Source organism: Falco naumanni, chromosome 13 (assembly GCF_017639655.2).
Source record: "Falco naumanni isolate bFalNau1 chromosome 13, bFalNau1.pat, whole genome shotgun sequence".
Lineage (NCBI taxonomy): Eukaryota > Metazoa > Chordata > Aves > Falconiformes > Falconidae > Falco > Falco naumanni.
Window position 1 is genome coordinate 3,226,461 of NC_054066.1, and position 25,337 is coordinate 3,251,797.

General features: G+C 38.1%; 1 protein-coding gene across 7 annotated transcripts in view; it reads right to left on the bottom strand.

Annotated features, from left to right (window-relative positions):
• ARMC8 (armadillo repeat containing 8) overlaps window positions 1-25,337 on the bottom strand; it is an 87,036-nt gene that overhangs the window by 41,247 nt on the left and 20,452 nt on the right. For all 7 annotated transcript variants that reach the window (XR_005830771.1, XM_040613845.1, XM_040613844.1 and 4 more), the window contains 3 exons: window positions 11,460-11,602; window positions 11,262-11,359; window positions 2,253-2,345 (listed from right to left, as the gene is read on the bottom strand). Coding sequence is in view for 6 of the 7 variants with exons in the window: in XM_040613845.1 (XP_040469779.1) it covers window positions 2,253-2,345; window positions 11,262-11,359; window positions 11,460-11,602 (334 nt within the window). In the remaining variant the exon portion in view is untranslated. The remainder of the gene's footprint in view (window positions 1-2,252; window positions 2,346-11,261; window positions 11,360-11,459; window positions 11,603-25,337) is intronic.

Genomic DNA, 25,337 nt, shown 5'->3' on the forward strand with positions numbered 1-25,337 from the left:
CAGGGAGAGAAAAAATGGATGTACAAGATCTAAGCAGGAACAAGGAAGGTAGGAGCTATGATATGTCACTATAAGTTTAATAAACAAATCTGCTAAAATGAGGAACAAAGAAAGAAAAGCACCAATACCTCTTAGAATATATGCTAAGCCTTACCTAAATACGAAAGCTTATAGTAACTTATTTCTTCAGGAAAAACTTAGAAAGGTTGTCTCACTCATGGCCTTTTGGGGAGGAAAATGGAGTCCTCATTAAAAATATAGTGAATACTGAAACTTTTGGTATTTAGTGGGTGTTTTTTAATTATAAGAATGTACTTTGCCTATCCATATATATCAGAACCTGCAAATTCTGCTTTGCTGCATTAGACATATTTTGTTATGTCTTAAAACACTGTAATTGACCTTGATAATCAGACCTGAAGCCCAAGAACTGAGGAAAAAAAAAAAAAAAGAGGGGGCATTTTAGGTTTTTGCTGAACAGCTGTATTTGCCTAGGCAAAAGAAAAATGAGTTCTTGATCAATTTAACATTTGTGATGATCTGTTTACTCAACCTCAAATATTTCTTTTGTTATGCAGTTGTTTATTCTGTAAATGCAACTATTTCCTAATACTCATACCCATCACCCTGTTTTTCTTGTGCATTCACACAATCAACTGTTCCTTTCCAAAAACTTGTTTTCTCAAAACATTCATTGTAAAATTTGTTCAAGAGAGATCTGGGGAGCGGAGGAGGCATTCAAAACAGCGTAGTGAGTTCACAAGACCTTCCTTACTCTATTCTTGTTAAGTGACTGACATTTTCTTTGTTAACGACATATTTGATATGTTAAGTCACCCAAAGTTAATGGAGCTACAGGGAAGTAACACACTCAGAAAAAGATGACAATAACCATTGCCACATTGGATTTATTACCTGAAGCTACTCAGTAGTTCTCACATAGCCAACAGGGTTTATACTGCTACAGAGCTAACCCCTGATCATATGAACTGACTTCTATACCACCCTATAGTCAGTCCTATGTTACTTTCTTGTAAGCCAACATGGCACGATTTTTCATCTGTTCGAGCTACTCAGCCTACTAAAGAGGCATCCAAGGGCCGCTTAAACATGAGATGCCTCACTGGTGCACTTTTATTCTCAAAATACCAAATTCTTTTTCCAATATTAGCTACAGTTCTGAACTTTCACAGTCCAGTGTAAGATTTTGTCTTAATGTTTTCTTTAAACAATTATATAAATTTAGCAGCTGAGTTATATTTTTATATCACACTAACTCTACAGTTTTCAGTCCTCAGTTTCACCTAACAGAAGAAACACAACTGGATGAATGTACACAAGTAACAGTCAAGGTACAGAAAAATACATTTTTAACAAAGGAATAATTCAGAGTTCCAGAAGGCTCATTGTAAGTGATAAGGTAGAAAGGTATTTTTCTAGGTAAATATTTAAATTCATAAATTCTGGAACTTTTTCATTTGTTAGTCTGGGAGGTAAATACAATCTATATTCTTTTAAACTGTTTATAAAAGGTAAAGATGCTGTAAAAATCTAATTTCCTACACTGAATTATTTTGATATCGTTCCCATATAACCCATGGGTACAGTAACTACCGACAAAACTCAACAATAATACAAAAAGCAGTGGTGTGTGGAAACTTGGGAGGGTGGGGAGGGAAAGAAAAACCTCCATGTTCGGGGTGGAGTTGCTCCTACTTTTAAATTAGTTTTCCTTTATCGAGAGAATTGCATTCTATAGCAGGAATGAACATGCACCTGGATAAACCTGTAACTGGTACAGCTTAACTGAAGAGCATTTTTCTTCCTCTCAACCTACAGTACCTCTTAGAAAAAAATCTCCAGGTTTAGAACAGCTGTCTTGAAAGCAGTATCAAGACCTCTGCCAAGAGATGCTCATACTGTCTTGAGACTTCCAGATGAAAAAAACAAAAGCCTTCTAAGATTTATACTGATAATAGTGAGGAATGATATTCGCCTAGATGGTTGACTTTGTTTAGTAGCTAAAGGTATAAATATAGACACACTTTGTAAAAAAACTTATTTGCATATTTTGTTTTACTGTAGAGAAATATGTATCAACCCCAATAAATCTGTCAGCAGATCTAGAGCAGTAACAGTACAGTCATTACTGTCCTAATGTTCCTGCCACAAAAGGCAGTATCATCTTACACAGTTTCTTATATGCCAGAAACACAACAAGTTGCATAAAGAACATGAATTCTCTTTCTTACTTTGCAGCAATGTGAGAAGATCTGACATATGTATTCTTGTGTATATCGAGACCTACTGAGCAGTGCCATGAGGTGGGAGATAACTGTAGTATCCTGGAAACAAGTGAGAAAAGAAAAAAAAAGTATTAACACTGTATTTCAGCATAGTTTCTTCACAGTTTGCTACTTAAAAAAGTACTGCTGATTCTGCATTCAGTGTTCTCCTTCCACTGGAACCTGTATGGACACAGGCCAAGACCTTTGTAGAAGTACAGGAGAGACTTTAAGGCACAGTTGACAGTTCAGAGCCAAATCCTCATGCAAAAACATAAAAGGTCAATGTAAGTTAGGTATAAAACTTCTGGGGTTTGTCTCCAGAATCTTTATTTCATGAGAAAATAATAAAAGAATTGGGGGGAAAAACATACCAATTGTAAACATGGTCACCAAAAACAATTACTCCAAGAATTGTCTTAGTATTTTCTTACTACAAGTGTGATTTACTTACCGATTAATTTCAGCTCTAAGTAGAAAAGAGCAGGGAGAGGAACAAGGTGCCAGGCTGAACAATGCACACTCCACCTTGAATTCTGTGGCACTCACTTTCTAACAGATTTATGTGGGGTAATAATTTCCTTTGTCTTTAAGTCAAACACACACTATAGATGCTATTAGTACACAAGACTCTAATGACAGAGAATTCCAAATAAATCAGCAAAAGAAAATCATTATTCTGAAGTTCCCTTCAGAAAATACATCCAGTTACTTAAGCTCTGTGGTAAGTTATAAAACCACAACACTTTAAAGCCTTCAGTTACTTTTACCAGCACATTTTAGTGGCTGCAACTGCAGTGACATTAAAAGAAACATTGTGAGATAAAGAAAGAAAAAAGAAAACCCACAAGATAAACAGTGCTGAACAGAGGAGATGAAAGACTGAACGAGTCTTCCTTCCCAAAGGACTTACGCTATACTGACCCTATATACAAGTCACTCAGAATCTTGTTTCACCTGCAGGATGAATGATGGATTTCAACCCTCTGACTAGGAAGAGGTTTGATTAGAGTAAAATCTTCAAGCTCCTCAGCTACTCCTGCAGTAATGAAAGTAGCGCTAGCCTGATTGTTTTAATCACTCTTGTTTCAGAGATATAAAGCAGTTTATGAAACATTTTATTTCACAATTACTTGGGAAATTTTCAACCACACTTTTTTATATTAGCAAAATAAACATGCATAAGTCTCTCTTATTTGTATAAGTATTTAAGGTTAGGCAAAGCTTTGCAATATTTATATATATATATAAAAATATAAAAAAAAATTAGCAAACTAATTTTAGAAAGCTTTGCTGCCAATGATCCAGCCTTCTTATTCTCAACAGAAAACAACAGGACAACAGATCCAGGAAACACTTTGAGAATAAAAATAATTTGTTTCTATTGCTTGTTGCTCAATAACTGGAAAGGATCAACATGCAACAGCCTCATTTGCCATTTCAGTATGCTACTGAGAGGAAGTTACTTACTAGAAACTGGAGTTTTTCCAGGTACACCAGCTATATATCCATGCTCACTGCATGCTTATGTGCATAGGAAAAGCAAGGGACAAACTATACTAAGCAATATTCTTCGTGTCTGGTCAACAGCAGCTTCAGCTATTCCTCTGCCTTTACACATAGTGTATCTACAAACACATCTCTGTTTCTTTGCAACTTCGGAACCCAAAAGCCTGCAAGTAACTGGTTCAGCTGCAGGGCAATAGTGGAAATTAAATCTACAGGTATGTTGTAACAGCAGAGATGGTCATAACCATAATGAAGGGTCTCTTGACTCTCCCTGACAGAGGTAAGCCTGCGGTGCTGTGTAAACTAAGTGGGTATTGAGTTTTGGGTGTATGCCAAGCAGAGCAGCAGACTCCCATGAGAAACCAAACAGAAGCAGGCCAGCCTTGTCCTCAAAAAAAACATGTTACAACCTTACAAAAAAAAAAAAAGCAGGTCCCCAAAACTAAGTGTTTCTTCCTTTGAGCTAAAGAAAAACAAGTTGACAATATACCCAGAATTCTTCTGTGTTTTAACACATTTGACCCATTAAAACAGATTCTTGTAATTTTCTGTAAGTGTTAGACAGCTGAAGATATCAAGCCACATTAGTGCTCAAAACAACATACATATATATATACATGCCAAGAGGCTTATCAGTGATAAAAGTAAACCTTAAACAAAAGAATCAGGAAGTCAGGAGGGTAGGGGAAAGAGAAAAGAGACACATCAGGAGCTTCAAAACGTAAGATGCAGACCTGAAATCTCCTTCAAGGAAATCACTGTGTCATCTGGCTTATTTCAAACACTGCAACTAGAAGGATGTAAATGTTCATCTAAAAGTTAAGTCTAATGGAACTGACAGATACTCCTCTGCCCAAGATAAGAGGTACAAAAATTCTCAACCAAAGAAATATATGAAGAGTGAGCAGAGTGAAAAAATCTGCACCAGGTCAGTAATCCTTAGCAAGAAGGGATTCCCATGAGCTAAAAAGGAATCAAACTGCCACTACTGAAGAAGCATAGACACCATGCTCCCTAATGCTGGTAATTATGTTTTTCTGTTTACATGATCTAGAAAACCATAGAACATTGCAAACTTCAGGGTATCGGGAAGCAGAAAACCTAAACTGGGGGGAAGAAAACATGTTTGTCCTGTTTTGGTCTCTTCCCCCAGATAGGTAGGGTTCTAGTTAGTAAGCACCCACTATTATATGTTGCATTACATGTCGCTTTATAACTGTACTTTGTCCTTACCTTAAATTCGGTTTTCTCTCAGCTAACTAGGATATTTTAGATAAGAATTTATAGATGTCAGTATTCAGATTCTTAGGGAGAAAGAGAAAGCCAGAGAGCAGCAACTCATTTATTTGCTAAATCACAGGTGACTAGCTTGCAACTAGGTCTGACCCTTGCATCCATTGGTTAATTCTTATGGCCTGCTCTGCACAGCTGTCTGGCCTACAGAGAGATACTGGCAGGTACGTATGGTACCTGCGTGTGTCAGGCAAGGAATGCAATTCACTGATGTGATGTCACCTTTATCACAGGAGCGATGCACATCTGATACTGAACAATGCCAACTCCAAAGTGGTCCTGTAACAGGCTATGACTTTCCCTCCTTCCCTTGAACTGGTTGAAAGGTTTTACATGTTGTTTAATATTTAAACTTCACCTGGTGGAATTGCTTATGAAAATCAAGATTTCAGTGCAAATACCCAATGATAGCATTTAGATTATTCTTTGCTAACAAAGATAGCACTTGAAATCTACAAAAAGTGCAAGAAGGCAATCTCTGTATCAGGAGCTGCTGGAAATCAACCTGAAGCTAAAGTAGTGAAGATTTCTGATGCTATCTTTCAGATTCTACTACAACATATCTTCCCATATCCTTGTTTTTATGTCCCAAACTATGGATAAAAATATACTGCTTTCATCCTTGAACAAAATAATTACTCAGTTAAACTCTTTTATTCAACAGATGAACGTATAACAATTCTCTACCTGTACCTAACATCAGGTAAGGAACTAAAACTTTTATTTCACATCCTAGCCAGTGATATTGCCGTGCAACAGTTACATTTCACCTAAAACTTCCAACAGCACTGATGACATGCGTATTTTTGGCTGCAGTTTATCTTTACCAAAACTCTCCAGTTTATTAAAGTGGACAGAAACTGAGCTTCTGTTTGGAAGCTCTACTGTAGAGTTACAGAAGCGGGAACATAATGGCACACAATGATTTCCATAAGATATTATCTTACTGGCCAGCATGGCCTCATGGACCAATGGTAAATTCCTGGATAATGAAAAGCATTTTAATTTAGCATTTATGAGATGGGGATGTCCTGGTACTAAACATCCTGACAGGGTACTTCTGGCATCACTGTGACCCCAGCAAGGATGTTGCATATGTAAGGGTTAATGAATCCTGGCAATCAATGGAGTACAGGTTCCCTGAAATTCTATCAATACATGAAGAACTGTATTATTAGATATTCTGGACTAGAAAAGGCTAGTTTGTATGTATGTAGAGATGAATGAACGCTGAGCTCTGAAAAAGGCCAGGCTTTCAGTGTCTGATACTGAGATTTTATGGCAGGTTTGCTGCAGAGCAGTAATCTGTGCCTGCTGTGCCAGGTAAACACATCTTGTGGAGACTGCCTTCACTGGAATGGTGCAGGATTTGATACCGAGACAGATTTAGTGACCATCCTGCAAACGGAAATGAGCAATGACATGGGGTCCCAGGGTGAGACCCCTGGGAGACATGAGAAGTGATTCTTTGGAGATATATTTTATATGCCTTCTCATTTTGTCCCATCAAATCAGGTACGTTGTGGGTATGAAAAGGTTAAAAAAACTTGGAAAGTTGCAAGAGTGCTTCCTTAATGCTTGTGGGAAAATTATGTGAATTTTGCCCCTTGATTCTACTAAAATATATCCAACTTCTACAATAATTTTGGTATGTTTATCAGAAAATAATCTAGAAAGAGTAAAAAGATGTGTGGGTATTACTGACTTCCAACTAAATATGAATAGTAATTATGTGTCAATATGAGGCTGCATAATTCCACTTTTTTCATGTTAGTATCTAAGTAACAAAGCAACCCTAGTAAGCAACATTGAGTCTACACTTATAGTTCGCAGTTAAACCCATGAGAATCACAAATCCATTAAAATGTTGTCTGCTAATGAAGACTAGATCCAGGCAACTTATGACAAATATCTAGACATTGCACATATTGTAACAAAATTATTGCCCATCCAAATAAAACTGAGAGAGAGTTAGAAGAATTGCATTTACCTGCTTGGATCCCAACACCTACCTACATTCTTCATATCCCTTTTTATCATCAACCCAAAATTGACAAGACCTATTCTTAAAACATTTTTTTGTAACAGAGGATTATTATTCTTTTTTCCAAGTCAGAGAATTGAAATTCTTACATTCATTCAAATAAATTCAAGCTCTCTAAGTTAGAATTCATCATTTTACAATTTTGATTTTTAGGGAACAGTTCAGATCAGAGAACATTTAGCCTTGCTATATAGGCTCAGTCAGTTAGGAGGAATGAAAGGAGTAAGGCATTAGAAGATGACCTAGATTCTTCCTTTAGTAAGTGCATATCACTGAGCCATGGTGGAACACATGTACACTCTGCAGTGTAGTTTCACTGCTTGTTAAACACCTCATTATTAATCGGTGTAACATATTCTGTTCTGTCACGCTAGCCCTGTCCCCTCGATTGTTCCTCCTCCCCTTCATCAAGCCTGGCTGATCACCAGGTGACATTAGGTTTTCATCTCAAACCAGAACAGTAAGGAGGAATGCCTTTCACCTAACACCAGTAGCTCACATAAGCTGGAAAACGTGACATTTCTGAAACTTCATTCCTCATTGTCTCAACAGCAGGAAGAAAGTCAACCTGCTGCAGTGCCTTCATCCTCCAAGCTTCCCGTAAGGACAGACTCGCTCACAGCAGGGAACATACCTGCCACCTGCCCTCTTCCTTCAAGGCCAGCATAGTAGCCACAGATACAATTTTATTGAGAAATTGCTATCTGGGTCACATTGAAGAAGGAAAATGGGATCACAACAGAGGACATTTGTAAGGAAATGTGCAGAATGCCTTTATGGGTCTTCTGCCACTGAATCCATTCTTTTTGTTTTAAATACAATAGCAGGAGATGAAGCAACAGGCTATCCATCAAACTGGATTTGACTTGGTGTTTGAATCTATTCAGCAAGCCAAAACACTCCTAGCCACATTGAGCTGGCTAGTTCGGACACACAAAACACTTCCCAGTATAATCTTACAATTTAAAAACAAGTCTGTACATGCATCTGCATCTCAACAGATCCCTCACCCTGGGACCCCATGTCATTGCTCATTTCCGTTTGCAGGATGGTCACTAAATCTGTCTCGGTATCAAATCCTGCACCATTCCAGTGAAGGCAGTCTCCACAAGATGTGTTTACCTGGCACAGCAGGCACAGATTACTGCTCTGCAGCAAACCTGCCATAAAATCTCAGTATCAGACACTGAAAGCCTGGCCTTTTTCAGAGCTCAGCGTTCATTCATCTCTACATACATATGGATGGGTCTTCACATTTTCTCAGAATGAGTCCTAATATAGACAAAGTAAGAACTATTTTGTCTTTGGAATGGAACATAACTGCTCAAATCTGCCAGCAGTTTATCATTCCAGCTCCTGTCTATAAGGAAAGGTTCAAGAGGACACATGTTGGTTCTGACACCTAGCATTTCTGCTGGAAGAAATATTCAGGTTACTGTGGATGGCTTGGTTTTGGTCATTGTTTTTTTTTCAAATGAGATTTTATGTTTATTCTCTCCCAAACCTATTACAAATAAAAAGAAATATTTTAAGCAGATCTCTTTAAAGTGCTTCTGTATCCTGGATCTTAACCAATAGGTCCTCTGAAACGTCTAAGTGACTGTAACAGCCTTGGAGACATTGAGCTAAGTCGTAATTTCTTGTCTTGGAAATAGTCTTGGCCCACGTTTCAGAGACAGCATCCTCCAGAGTCAAACCACAAAGAAATCCTGGAAAAAATTTCTATCTTAGATACAACTCAGGAATCAACTTTTCAGAAGTCTTCTCCAGAACTGCTGGACAAAAATGAAAAGCCATTAACAAACTTAATCTCTTACCTTTTAAAATAGGACCTGATAAAAGGCAGAACTCAAGAGGCTGCTGAATAAGCCCTTTCATTCATTCAAGATCTGAAGCTATATGGAAATGGCGACAGTCTCCCTGGAGCTGTTGTGATCAGAAACAAAGAGGGAGCAGGGTGGCTAAATGAGAACTTTTAAGTTCTTCCTGTTATTCTCAATCTCACAAAAGCAGAGTGTCTACCATAAAGTGTTGATTGGGCCCATAATTACTTCTTTAATCACAAAGACAACTTCTCAACTGTTGCCTTGTGAAACACAGCTTGCAGCAGTGGGGGTTGTGGCTATACCTTCCAAGAGACAGGAAAAATATCTCTTCTTTTCAAAAGATTTGCATTCATTACTTTTCAAAGCATGGGTTTGGGTATGGCCACAAAAGAAGAAAACAAGAAGCTGATTTGCAGAAATAGGACCTTAAGGACAGTCACAAAACACTAAACTTTCAGGTGTCCAACAGGAATGGGAGATTGGAAAATGGGTATTACAGTTGAAATTTAAGAACAAGGGTACCCTCCCTAGATGATCGTTTCCTGTAGTTATAGTTCATTAAGGGACATCACATTTGCCTGAATAAGGAATAGGGTAGCAGAGTCCTGGCATCACTGTTGCACAGCACAGAATGCAAAGGATGAAACAGAAAATCCATTATCATAGGCATATAATTCCCACAATGTTAGTGGTAATTTACATGCCAATACTGGTTTTCACATTTCTCTACATATTCTCCCACTTCCTCTCCCTTCAAGATATCAAATCTCTCCTCCAAATAGGGAACAACTAATAGCCTCTATTGAGACCAATCCCTAGGAAGAGGTGTAAACTGTTAATGGAGACAATCACCTTCAGCCCTGACTTTGGATGCTGACAGCAGGAAGCAGATGCCCCTGCAATTATGAGCTCTTACAGGCTGACTTGAGGGAATCCAGGAGCATGAGGCGGAGTCAGAGGAAGGAACAGAGACACAAAGAGGAAACTCAGATCGCTCAGGAGAGGTGCCTTCAGTGGTCACACATACAATCTGCATTGAGTCTCCTTGCTGAACAATCAAAGAAACAACTGGAAAAAAGGCAGTGAACAGTGGAGGACAAAGCTGGCTGGCTATATATGCATATTAAATACAAGGGTAAGCTGTAAAGAGCTGCAGAAAGACTTCGTAAGATGGACTAAACTAGCAGATGAAATTCAGAAAAGGTGTATGGTAAAACTGAGTCCATCATAAGTTTACATACCTAATTCTGGAATGAAAATTTAAGAAAACATTAGACAAGGAACAGGGAACAAAACAGACATCACTACAGCACCACATAACAACTAGACAAAAATCAGGAAGAAAACCTGTTGAGGACTTAACACAGAAATTGTCTCTAATGGTAACAGAGACACCCAAACCACAGAGAAATATGAAATGAGAGGCCAGCTGTGTCCTTCGCTGTAAGCGTTAAGTCTTCCTCAGCAAGTGACAATTGCCCTCAGAAGCTGGACCTGCTGGGTGAGCTCCAGCCAGCAGACTGGTGCAACGCTATCCTTTTCCAAGCAGAAAGAGAATGCTGGTACAGTACAGTTTTCATGCCACAGCTTGCCTCATCCCTTACACTGGGACAAAGGAGGGAAGACTGCAGACCCTTCTTCCCCCTCCTTCCAAGTAAGAGACAGTGACTGAGTTTGGGCAAGGCCTTTTGTGTCTAAGCTGCCAAGAGACAGTGCTACCTTCAGACAGGACTCCACAGCAGTGGCTTTGCCCAGTCACCTGAACAAGGTCAGCACTAGCTGCCTTATTGCTCACATGCTCCAAGCTGAACTCAAGATTACAGCAATGGTGAAGGACGTTTTCTGTCCTTCTATCAGTTAAATGTAAATCACACGTATATCAACTAAAAGCAGAGAAGTTTTGGAAGTGAATCTCTTCCACATGTAGTGCAAAAACTAAGCAAGCACCCTCACATCTGCAGTGGGAGGACAGTGAGACATAAAATTTTAAGTTTCAGAAACTAACTTTTTCCAATATAGTTGTGATAACTCTACCTGTAAATACCACTTAGAAACAGTTTTTACTACCTAAGATTGCACACAAGTCTGAAAATTCCAGTTTTTTCTTTTACCAGTGCGCTACCTGGTTGACCACCTCATACTAAATATTGCTGTAAGCGTTACATGAACCAGATGCCTTAAACATAGGTGAGAAATGCTAACAGTGTTGGTCAAACAAGTCCTCATTACTACTGCAGACAAGACCTTTCACGCCCCCCAACTCTATAGGTTTTAAAAGGACATAATAATCTGCTTACAACTTACTGCATACAGTAGATCCTCTGGAGTTACAGGACTGATGAATATGGTACGGAGACATCGCAGGCAAGCTTCAATAAATTTCAAATCTGGTGACAGTAATCCTATAAATATAGACAAAATCTACTGTTCAGTTTCATTATCTTTGCTTATTTGAGTACTTTAGGAACATTTACTAACATAGTTCCATTAAGGAAAAAGTACCTTGCAGTAAGGCTGGGATAATATGGCAGTCTAGTAGGGATTTGACATTATTCTCTGTACCCATTGCAAGGCTTCCGAGGACCACTGCACATTCTGTTCTCAGTTCTGTGCTAGAGGTTTCTTGCTGAAGTAAATACAGCAACCTGCAAATAGAATTATTTTCAGAGGAAAATTCAGACATAAGAGAAACTTTAAGTCACATATAATAATAACAACAATAATAAAAATCTGATTCCTGCTCTGTAAAGAAGATGAAGTCCTTAATAGAAAGATGAAGACTGAACAAAAGAGTAAGATGAACACTGTATTGATAAGAACCTCTTTACACTGTGTGTTCCTATACAGGTTTTACCTGCTGTTATGGTAAAAAGATACCACACTTTTTTCTAGAAATGTACTGTCACAGCACTGATATCCAGGATGAAGTCTTTCAGGATACCAGGAAGATCCCAAATTTCAATTAAAGGAAATGAGTCTGCAGTTTGACGTCAATGGGAAAGGGAACCTCATGCATCTCCCATAACACCTAGGGACACGATTACCACCATCATGATGGTTATAATTTTTGGCAGTGATTTCTTCTGGGTCACTGTTGCAAAATAATTCTGTCATCAAGCACAAGCATGGGGGCTAAGAGCAATCTGAGTTCTGAACACTGAGAAACAATCATATATGCACATAAAAACAAGCCCAGAAAAGTCTGATGTGCAGGAAGGCAGCTGAGAGTTTAACTAAACAGGATCACTTCAAGCCTAAAACACACCTTGCCAAATGTGCACCTTGGGTCTCAATCAATTTGGGTTTTTATAGTATCAAGATAGCTAGGAGCACCTTTGAACGTATTTAAGATTACATCAGTAGTGCCTGAATCACAGCAGAGGTCACTGAGTGCTTTTAGTCTAAATTTGAGTCATACAAAGAGCCCAGACAGCAACCAGATTCCTACCTCTCATCAGCACAGAAAATAATCACTTTAAGATTCACACGGTTTATAAGCTTAAGATGAAAACTGTTTAACCACGGGCTCCCACATTATGTACAAGTCTGAGGAAAACTGTAACAGGTAAGATGACTTGGACACCAAGATACAGTTCTTCCTGTATATGCAATATACACAGCCACTTTTCTAGATTCATTGAGCTAAACCAGAAAAATTCTCACTTCAGTAACAAACTACTCTGGTTTGAAAAGGTCTCTCCTAAAGTTATGCAATATACTGAAGCCTTCTCTAGGAGCAAAAAGGAGCCAAAAGGCAACATCTACCCCGCTGCTGAAGGGGACACAAGTAGTTACTCAGGTAAATGTATCCCTGAACAAGATGCCCCAAAAGCTGACTTCCTAAATCAAAGCCAAAGGAAAAAATAACCAAAATCACAGCAGCTAAATGCAATTTAGGTACACAGGACTGGAAAAGGCCACTAAGGGAACTGCAAGCAGCCCCACAACAGACAGTAACACAGAAAAGTAGCTTTAACACACACTCCAAATGTTTCCCGCTTATGTAAGGCAGTAATTGCTTCTCAGAATTCCCTACATTTGAAACTTAAAGTAAAAGGCCAACAGACATAACTATAGGACATTGCTAGAAGAATGCTAAGAGATCAAAGGTCTCTTCAATAGCTTTAAGTAGCACGTTTATTACATAAAATTCAGACTATTCCAGGCAGCAGATAATTTACCAAGCTTTTGAAGAAAAATAATCCCCTAATATTCCTTAACAATTTATCTGGATTAAAAACTTTCTGATAGTGAATCTGCTAGAAATCTGCTTTGCTCTAAATGCAGGTTTGACAGCAGCCAGAAGGGCAGTGGTATGCTAGTATCACTCAAAGCACACATGTACCCTTCTTGAGATGTAGCTAATCTCATGGTGGAAAAAAAGTTCCACAACACAAACACATACTAAAGAGATTAAATATAATTTCTTCCTGAAGACAAACAAGACAGTTGAAAAGTGGCCCAAAATTAATATGTGAGATGCAAGCAACCCTAAAAGCATAGACATCTTTTCTCCTTTCAACTTCCTTCGGATTCAGAATGGCACAGATTTCCAAAATCATTGCTGTTTTCTTTAATCTACTCCTACGAAATTACCAGACAAAGGCATTCAGGTTCCTTTGTCCCTGCTTATCTGTTTTAGCTGAAAGGCCACTTATTCCTGATGTTTAGAAACCTCTTCTAATTTATTGTATGAATTTATTCCTGTCTAATTTACACCAGTGTGGTATCACATAGATGATATCCTTTAGCTTGTAAGATTCTTCTCATTTCTTACAGCAACCAGCTAACAGTCCTGAGGCACTTTGGCACAGACTGCCCCTGTGGCTCAGTGGAGTGGAGCTGATCTGCTGTTTCATTCTTCATTTTTCTGTAGGCCCCTTTCACACTGACAGAGCAAGGTATGTAAAAAAAGGCTCAGATTATCAGTTGTTCCATCCACAAAAACACATCTCACACATCAGTTGTGCAAATTAAAAATTAACCGTACCTATATTACCGATTTCTGGAAAAGGAACAAAAATTATACTTAAGGCAATTAAATTACATGTTTCTAAAGCTACAAATTCCGGTACTGTATTCTTTGAATTATCACCTGCGCTATGTTCAAGGTAAGGATTAGTGCTGTTTCTGAAAGACTACAAAAGAAGCAAAATACATGCAATGTTATGCAAAATCATCACAGAAGTGAAAAAGCATTCCACTTCCAATCCAAACGGGACAGAATAACCTTGCGTTACTATTACTTGTATATAGACATGTTTTTGTTCTCTGCCTTCTAGATCAGGAAAGGACAGATCATAAGCAGAAGCTTCTTTGGTAATGTACAAATGCACTGAGTGACCCCAGCTAAAATTAATCCTTGAAAAGATGTTAAATTTTTTCTAGACATTGAACTACTACACAGAAAGTGCAATCTCATCTACTCTTCTACTCTGACTGACATTCACTAATCATCAAGAAAAATCCCTTATTGTAGAAAATAATTTGACAGGAATTACCATGAGCAGATCAGAAGATGAATTAATTTATTGCAGTAACCTGCATGGATGTTATTTTAATACCAAAGGCTTGACTTTTCTCAACCCTTCTAACTCACACCCATACATTTTATAAGCCAACATTGCAGAACAGTTTTCAACATGCCCTATTTGTAACTCCACTGCTAGAGACATTTATGTGGCTTCTATAATCCCTATGACTTTATTTCACAGCAACACAAACTTTTTTCCCCCCCAGTATTTGAAAAGTAAGCTGAAAGATTTGACTTTAAATTGGCAATTTAGAAAACATACTGACAACCCCCCAGACAAGTCAAGAACAGAAATCAGCAAGAACATACGTACCACCTTTCGTCTCTACACACAGAGTAAAGAAAAACTTCTAAGTCTGCCACCAAAATGATTTAGCTTCAGGAATAAGCAGTTTATTAAAAGTTACTTTTAACAATTGTTTTAAATGATACAGTATATGATATAGTAATTTTGGTAAGGCTTAAGGCACTCAATTCCTACTGTTTTCACTTACGCTTTCCCAGTCTGCTCTTTCAAATGTTTAAGTGTTAGAACCCTTCAGTGAGGGTATCTGTAAGGACGTACTCAGGCTCACCCATGCCTGTGCTACACTAAGTGGATCTATTTATGCTGCAGGGACATAAAACTGACTCATGTAGTTTAACTCGGCACATACAAAACAAACATGTCACCAAGCAACATAAAACAACTTCCAAATAGGGAATAAAAGGCTCTGTTTTCCCTGAATCCTCAACCATACCCCAAGACAAGTGTTTCGGCAGCATCCTTTAAGTTGTGGATTTTTTGCTGGGGCAAAGACAACCAGCCGTTAGCCCCTGTGCCCTTCCTGGGAGAAAGGCCTCACACGCTACTACTGACCACTACTAACCCGGAGACACACTAAGCTTGCTTTCAGAATTATCTAAAGGAGTACCATTAGAGAAAGATACCTGTTCTCAGATTAGATGATTTAAGAACACCAAGCCCCCCCAACAAGAATCAAAACTAACCTAACCTTTTCACTGATTATTTTCTAACAAGCTTAGCCATTCAACAAGCTTTACAGACACGGGAATGCCTGGGGAAGACTAGGAGACTCCTCTAAGTGTTGGTAAATATGGCTGTAATTATTCATTACAAAATGCCAGTAAACGTCACTTTTTTTTTTAAATACCTTTCAATAACCTAGATGTCCATTTAGAAATGCAAGAGTATTTTCTCCCATTTTCAGTGTCAAGTCCTGCAAACCTGCTCTGAAATGCACCTTCCTGGCACAGATCACACCAATAGGCTTTGCTGGTTATTAAGGACTTCAAGAAATAATCTGTTCCTTGTATCCAGAAATGTTCAGTCATAAAATTACAGAATATTCATAGAATCATTTAGGTTGGAAAAGACCTTTAAGATCATTGAGTCCAACCATTAACCCAGCACTGCCAAGCCCACCTAAGTGCCACATCTGCATGTCTTTTAAATACCTCCAGGGATGTGACTCCATCACCTCCTCGGGCAGCCTGTTCCAGTGCTTGACAGCCCTTTCAGTGAAGAAATTTTTCCTAATATCTAATCTAAACCTCCCCTGGTGTAACCTGAGGTCATTTCCACTTGTCCTCACTACAGCCCCCTGTCAAGCAGCTGTAGGGAGGGGTAAGGCCCCCCTGAGCCTCCTTTTCTCCACACTAAACATCCCCAGTTCCTTCAGATGCTCCTCATATCACTTGTGCTCCAGAACCTTTACCAGCTTTGTTGCCCTTTGGACACGCTTCAGCACCTCAATGTCATGTCCTAAAACACTTTTTTTGTTGTTGTTGTTGTTGTGTTTTTTTTTTTTCTTTCCAAAAAGCACCCTGAATTCTGAAGGTTGTTCTCTTCCAAAGAAAATAATGGCTATTTTCTTTCCCATTAACACTCTGCACTGGGAACAGATGTTACTGCTACATTAATGTTGAAGACTGAAAATGAAACACGCTGCCTATATTCTATAGTCTTTCTATGTTTACAATAGAATTCCTTATGTAAGCTTTATAATTAGTGGAGATCAAAGTTTCATTTCAGATTCTACATACAGTAAGTTTTTGAAATATTAGTAATACCTTTTTCTAAATCTTTAAAACATGATCGCATTTCAGATTAGGTTTTCCACAGAGCTAGACACCCATAGTATAACGTTTTCCGTTTTTTTCTTTAAAAGAGAGAACTGGCACCAAGCAACACTGAAAATTAAGTAGTTAAATGACAAGCCATGAAATTACAAAAAGTTTCAAGTGAGGAGAACCCATATAACTGATAAAGATGAAACCATGCACTAATAAACCACTGTTAAACATTAAAGACAAAGACCACATCCTTCTATTGTCAGAAGAAACACAGGGATAAGGACACAAATATACACCCTGGGCTGGTTTGTTGTTTCCAGGACCTAGCATAGATAAGTTCAGCAAAGACGTTTGTAGTACGTTCCCTCCATCTATCAATATTAAAAGGATAAAAAAAGTAGGAAAATGGCATGTACATGCAGGGGATAAAAAGGAAGGTAATAATTTGCATTTTGGAAGTTTAAGAAAAATATTACTGAGGTAACTTGTTCATAGTCCACATTCTTTAATGTCCCTGCTTAACTTAGACCCTTTATCTCCAGCCTTATCCTTTATCAGCCAGCCATCTGACCTCCACCAAACCTGCAGAAATACTTGACAAGGCTCTGCTAGAACTGCCATAACTCACTTTTGTAGAGCCTGAGAGCTTCAGGAGAAATCAAAAGCACAGAAGAGATACTCTAAAAGAGCAAAGAGGTGCTAATGTTCCTGTTGACTTACTCTTAAGCCTGCAATCCCATAGTAAAGCTCATTACCATGAGACGGGAAATGAAATCAAGCTAATAGAAAGATCTTGCAACATCCTCATGAACATTAATACAAGGTTTGATGCTAAGTAGTTTAAAATGCAATATTTGGACTTTCCCAAGCTTCTACAACGCTTCCCTGAAATATTTCCTTCTAATGTTTATATAGAATACAATTTCTTCCATTCGTCCCTGTACTTCTAAGAGCAATTAACTAATTAAAGCCTCTCTGTCAGATGTCAGTAATGGTATCCAGGCAATCATATCTAAATGAGGTAGGACAATAAATCCATCCAGATAGATACTTCCATGAACTCCATGAACAACTATACTTGGAAACCAAAAATAAAGTCAGCTGTATGCATGATGTATTCTGAACTGATAGGGATTCATCTAGGAAAACCACACAACATTCTACTAAACCAGAAAACTTTCAAGGAAGTAGCTGCTGAACAAATGGTAACTACAGTAGCTTAGCAAGGAAGATAAATAGTTCACATTTTCCTTCCTTTTGAAGATTGTCGAGATGGGTGTGATGCATCAGGAGTTGTGCACTGTAAGACAGACTTGGATGACTTAGACCTCATCAATCCAGTCTGACCATAGACCTCAGAGTCAGCTAAAAATAACATAAATTTACTCTTTGACATTCCATCCCACTTACAAGTTGTCACAAAAATCTCCAAAGTTCTTAAAATATCTGTAAAGTAGATGAAACTCAGCACTTCATCAAGGCCCATCAGCAGGCATGTGGAACAAGACCTCAGGCTAACACTTTGGGTTATAGTACCATGAATCTTACGATATCTTTTATCAAAGTATATGAATAAATAATCATGATTGAATTAAAGCTTTTATCTGAATATTTATTACTAGTCCTCTTGCAAAACAGATAAATGCACTATTTGCTGGAATGATCGATTTCTTATTCTACCTTGGAAGATGCTTGTCTTCCAGTACATTGCAAGAAGGTCTGAAAACTATACCATGGAAATGAATATACAGATGAAGGTACTACTGAAGCACATGATTTACCATAGGCTTACAGAGTATTGAGTAAAAAGTTAATACATGCATAGAGGCTGACCTACATTTAACATGTAAGAAGTCCCAGTGAGCATCAATCCCAAACTGTGAACCAAATTAAAGTATGAGAATAGATCAAACAAGATAGGACAACATACAAATTTTTAAAAAACTGCTCCTTTTAATGCATTTTAAGCATTACTTTTCAGACAGCATAACAGGAAGCAATCACTGGCCACATAATTTTCCCAAGCAAGAAGTATCATTTTAAAAGTACACAGAATAATTTCTGTAAAATATCTGAAGTGACAAATCAAATATTTATGGATCCTTACACATGAGGACTCAAAAATATGAAGGATTTTTATGACTGTTAGTCAAAGAAATGTATCCTAAACGGTCTCACTTCTGGAAGAAACAAGTTAATTCAAAATGTCCAAAAGTTGGATCCAAGGGCCTGGGGCTAACTCTACTATCAAGCTAAAAAAAACAAAACTACAAAGCAAAGGTAACTAGTTCTGAAAATTTTCATACAAAGCAAATGGTACCTGTCAATTTTTTTTTTTAAAGTCAAGTCAAGCAATGTGATGGTAGGACTCAGCTTTGAACCATACTGTTGAAAATGTTCCAACTACTTCAATGTCTGTAAAGGAGACAGTAACACAAACACTTCCCTGACATGTGGATTACAAAGAAAAACATCCTTCTACAGTATGACAGCGCTGCAAGCAGAAGGGAATTAAACTGCAAAAAAAGTTTTTTCCTTTAGAAACAAAACAAGGAGCCTCAGCTTACATAGTAATTCTAATGCTTAAGACATCTTCACTTATATTAATTCTGTTTGTTCTATGTACATCACAACTTGTATCCAATCTAACTTTTGTTCGCTTGACTAGATAGATCCAAAGTTGAGACACTGTAATACTTCTGCACTAAAAGAAGGCACACAACAGTTTTCATATAAGAGTAAATAAGGAATACGATCAAGTTTTTCCTCACCTTTCTCTAGTGATCAGTTTGATTTGAAAATAAATCTTGTTACTCTGCATTGAGCCAGTGCAGTCTGATTCACCTTCTTACAAACAGGTGTACTTTCATGCAGTTCAGTAACACACATCCTTTCCTTGTAGCCATTTATACTAGAATATGTGGGATCAACATGCAACTCCTGAAGCCAGACAAAGGTACATTTACACTAACAACACTCAAAGCCTTTGAACTTAACACAGTGAATTACACTGATTCCATTTAGTATTAAAGTGTGACACAGGCTCAAATATTTTACAGGACTATGTCAGTTACCTTCATCAAAGACCATTTTGCAGATGACAAGCTTTTTGTTTTACAAGAAATATGTTAGCAGGCATTATATAAAGCAAGATCTTCATCCAGTCTTGCTTCAACTGTCTTACCACTTTGCTCAAGACTGATGTCTTATTCGTGAGTTCACTATTGAACTGTTCGTTCCATTTACCTTTATAAACCACCAACATGCACACTTTATTCTCAGTCTTTCAGAAATTCCTGCATGGAAGTATTTTTTCCACATTAAAGCATCAGTGAATCAGCTTATGACCACCATCTGAAAAACTACTGTTCATTTAGACAAACCAAAGTTTCAACAAAGGTTTCTGTCTGAGGATGCTAAGCAACCTTAAAACAAAAATGAAGCTAGGTTTTGACCTCCCATTCACCCACATTTTGAAATTCTCCACTACATACAAAATGGCTATGCTACATTCCCACTCTGTTTGATATCACAGCCCAACATTCAGCATCTGCACATGGGAGAGGATGTCAAGAATACATTTTTGAGATTTTTTTTTTCAGATTTGATTCTTACAGCTCCTTAGGAACAGATACTATGAGATATCGTAAAGCTACCCTTTACATGATGTTTTGCAACATGAAACTTAAAATTCTAATAAAAATACACAATTTAAAAGGTGTTAATATAAGTCATACTTCTAATGACAACTTCCTTTTTGCTAATAGAAAAGGCACTTCAGAGTGAGGGGGATGCCCAGCTTTTAAACAGAAACAGCTCTAACACAATTCTGCTGACTGCAAATATTTGCCTTGCCTCACGTGTACGTCATAGCTGGGGCAGAAGAATACCTTGCTGCAGTTGTACACAATCCTTGTGGTGAGGGTTATTTCTCATGAAGACACATATCATTATGTAAACTGGCCCTGACTCGCTTTGAAGAAAAAAGCAGAGACAACCACAGGAGGCCTGTTATGCTCTCCTCCTCTTTCACCACTCTAGAGCAAAAGAAGTCTTTAAAAATACCAGCATCGCAGATGAAGCTCCTTCACCTAAGTGTGCAAAACCACTACATTTGGGCACAGATCCCTACTCCATGGAGTACACAACACAGAGAACTCCATTGAGAAGTGCAGCTAAGAACAGAACAAGGCATCAGGAAACAACTGTGCCTTGCCCTCGTGAGGATGTCCAAGAAGCTTGGACAAAACACCTCATTAATGTGCGTGACAGACCTAGGAACACTATGTCCAAACATACCGAGTTCCTGAAAGAAAGCTGGTAACATGCCAGAGATAATGAACATTTCAAAAGGTGTGCATAATTGGTCACTAGTACAATTCTTATTAACACCACCAGCAGTGGCCATGCAGTACAAGTTGATCTGAACACCTTACAACTTCTGCAGTCGGGAGGTTAACTGGGTGGGAACTGAGGATCACAGAACCAGAGCTGTAAGGAATCCCTCTAGTCACTGACCTTGTACCAAGGCAGGATGATCAATCATCAAATTATTTGACTGCCTTGCTTGTTTTTCAGTATTTCCATCCGTGGAGATTCATCAGTGTCACCAACAGGAGCCTGCCAGCACTGCAAGGTGCAGATGCACATACATTTCTCTGCTACTACAGGGCAGTCTTTCTTGCTTCTATGTCTATGCTCATCTGACCATTTTTTTTTAAACTCAACAGAACAATGCTTTTTTGTGAAAGTTAGTTTTTTCTCTGATTATTGAGCTGAAGCAGTCTTCTGTGCAGTCACACAATCATCACCACAAGAAGTGGTAGCAGCATATGATCAGAAGCACAGAGGGGTGGTTCTGTGAGAAGAGACCTGTTAAATCAACTTGGATTTTTACCTGCACCTTTAACTGTACCGCCTGGCTCAGAGCAACCGAAGGCATTTTCATTTGCATAATGAAGTCCTAAACCCAAGGCAACAGAAAGAGAAAATGCAAGCCACAAAAGCTGAACTTCAACCAACAAAAATTTTCAGACAAAGGAAGACAAGAAAGGAGTTGCTACTGAACACTGAGGGATTAAGGACAAGATTATTCCAGAAATACTAACTTCAGAGAAGAAAGATGCCAAGCAAAAATAAAGAAAAAAGCTCAAAACACAGCCATGGAACCTGAAGGCTCATTTGAACTTAAGTCACTATCTCATCAGATGATGTTTCAAATGGAAGGCAGCATCAGGCCAACAAGGTGCTGGCATGTTGCATAATCAGCAACCCTTCTATAAGGGTAAACCCCCACCTGCAAAAAACCCCAACTCCATCTCATGTTTGTGCTCTGTATCCAAAAGGTTTTCCACTGAAACAGACCAAACTAAAAAGGTGCCAACATCAGAATGCAAACTAGAGATCCGAACTTGAGTAGACCCTAGTATTTTCTGGCTTTGGACACAACCTTGCCAAAAACTGCTTTATAAAGCATGTAACAAGCTAAGATGCTCACTAAGCATGCTAGGTCTCTCTTATGGAGAAGAGATACACATTGCACTTTCTTCTGCATTTAAGAGATGTCTTGTGCCAAAACAATTCATATATTATTACTGATAGACCTATGGCTTTGTTAGAATGATCAAACCAACTCTTCTTCAGAAATACTAGTTTCCAGTTTTAAAACGTTTTTGTTCCCCAGAATATCAACTGACCATGGGAAACTTAACAGATTCCTAGCCTTCTATAAAATGCAATTCCACTAGGCTAACAAAAAACCCCCACCAAACAACCAAAAACCCCAACAGATCTTTACTAGTAAGTACTTAAAGCCTAGGAAAAAAGTTAGAACACCCAAATCTGATATTTAAAACTGGCATAGGTTTTTTTGAGCTTAAATTATTTATGCCTTTCTTGTTGTTGTTCCTCCCAAGCTGATTTCCAAACACTGTTCATTGTTGTTAAAAACAAAGACCTATCATACATATTAAGACAGGTTGTCTGGCATATCAAAGTCCAGTTTATCACCCAAACCACAAAAAACAGAAATATTGCCAGCTTCGTATCTGCCACCTCACTGACATTTCTAGAGTTGCTCTTTCTCTAGGCCTCAAACTAGAAATCTTTCTTCACATGTCTGCAGGAGTGACTGCAGGCATGCTTCATCCCCTCATGCTTAAGAATGGTTCAGGTTTTATTCTCTCTTTAACAAAAGGTGTGGCACGGACAAACTCAACAGGAAGGAGTTGCCACCTCCTTTCCATAAAAGGGGTAGATCCTCCATGATGAAGTTTTTTCTCCCTCTTCCATGCCACAAAAATAACTCACTGCTCCCTTTTCCTCACAGGAAAGTGTGTGTGGTGAACCTAGAGATCCTCCAAAGGTACAGTTCTTCATATTTTTATTACTGTATTGAATCCTGTGTTTGTATGTTCATCAGAACTGGCAACACTGCAATATTATTTATCCTTTATCAAGAAAAACAATCCCCAGCTCCTAAGGATTTTTTACCTTTTTCAAATTAATAGTCTAACAAAGAAACAGAAAATAAACCATCAGAAAATACTCAACAGCAGACATCATTTACCATCAGTCACTCAGAGAAAAAACCAAAAGACACAGAGGTTAAATATTTCTCATACCAGTTTCCACCATTCATTGGCCCTTTCCACTTCACAATACCAGAACTCTTCCAACAAGAGAACTCTATTTGGTGGCTACTTTAAGATTAGAAACCAGAAAACATTCACAAAAATTATCTGCTGTCATTGCTAAACCTAATCACATCTGTCTAGTAACCCAGCCTTAGACTGTAAGTGAACACTGATGACTAAATTTGCTCTCTGAAATAGTTCCATAGCTTCACTGTTCCAGGTACAAAAGAAAAAGTCACGTCAGAGCTATGCAAGTTAACTCCTAATCCATTGCTATGCTGTTTCTTCTTTACCAAAATTCAGTATCAGGTCCATGGATCAGTCACACTTCCAAAGGTGGTTTAGAGAACCTCTGTCTAAAACCATTTTGGGATAGCACTGAAACCATTTTGGGATAGTACTGGGTTCAATACTGCCATGTTTAATCCTAACCAGCCAGCAATTAAGAAGATTTGCAGGACCACGTGCACCAAGCACAACATATTTGCACAAATGCATCTTTCATGCATAATTTCAGCATATAAAGTCATAAATTAAGAGATTTAGGCTTTAATTGAAACCATACTCTCACTCATAAGGGAGTATTTCCTTATATTATCTAAGGATGGTTTTAGAATGCAATACTCAAGGCAAGTGCCAATACAACCTGTCTGCACAGGAGACTACTCTGCCTTAAAAGAACTTCTAGAGTGAGTGCCTGAATTCAAGGACAACCCCAAGGAAAAACTAGACATGCAAAGGGAGTTCTTCATTAAATCAGATTACAGAATCACAGAAGAGATAATGCTGGAAGGAACCCCTGGAGGCTATCTAGTCCAACCCATTGCTCACAGCAGGATCAGCTAGAGCAGGCCGGTCAGTATTCCAGCCATGAGACCGAGCTTTCCGTGACACAAACTAACAGACATACTTTCTTGGTGGTAAACTAAAGTGGTACTTGCTATATATGCACAAGCTTCTTTATTCCTAAATATCCATACGAAGGGAGTTTGTTGCTTATCTTCTACTTAAACAGTAAATGATTTTTTTAACTAAGAACATTATCTAACATTTACCTGAGTAACTCCAAGAAAAGCTGAAAGCAACAGGATGGTTTTTCACCCTGCAGCCCTGCAACTGGTCCTACAACAGTCAGCACCCCAGTACGAAAGTATTCAATACATTAGAGTGCTCTTCTGCTAAGCTCCATATGGGACCAAGTACCAACATCCTGCATCGTCTACGAATTTGTACTACCATGCATTTAAACAAATAACTGATCACAATACTTGCGAGCTATGCAAAACCATCCTGCCTAGGTTTTCTTTTTAAATCTCAAAACAAAAGGAATACTCACTCAATCATTTCAAACACGATCACAGACATATTAATTTTTCTACTTACTTATCAGTACATCAGTTTTAGTTTTGCCAGTGTTTGCCATCTAAAACTACAAACAAAATCTTCTTTACAGATACTTTTCTTTTGTTTAACGTAGACACTAGCCTATATAACAGCTAGCTGACAGACTTTGGGATGTAACAGAACCTTCCAGTTAATAGTGATATCTTCTCATTCATTAGTAGGTTACACAGTTATCAAAGCAGCAGTCTTTATTTTGTGGCAAACTAAAAAAAAACACTACCTGAAGGCATTTGATTATGTTTAACAATAAACTGAATCAACATTTCATGGGTGTCTATGTTAGTGTGTTCACATCCCTAGAAACAAGTTTAAACCCCAACAAATTCTTACTAGTTTTCCACAGACAACCTAACAATATGCTTCACAGAACTCAAATTTCACATAATGGAATGGGTTCATCAGCTATCCTATATGTATTTAAAATGCGCTCAAATAAAATTAAAAAATAAAAAAACCAACAGTTAAACAGAATCCCTAATAAATTACTTAGGGAAAGGTGAAGATTAACTACATAAAGTTCTCTTTATGTATCTAGAGGTAGGCCTTTAGCTTTGGGAAGTAGTACACCACCACATTACAGCTCCAAACAACTGACTTTACACCTTAAGACTCTGGAGAAGCATCAGCTGGAAGTCAGAAAATTTTTATCACGTGACAAGAATGATTTAGTGTTTTTGCTAAAGGACTTGGACAGTTAGGTTTAAGATTTAATTTTTTAAAAAATACTGTATT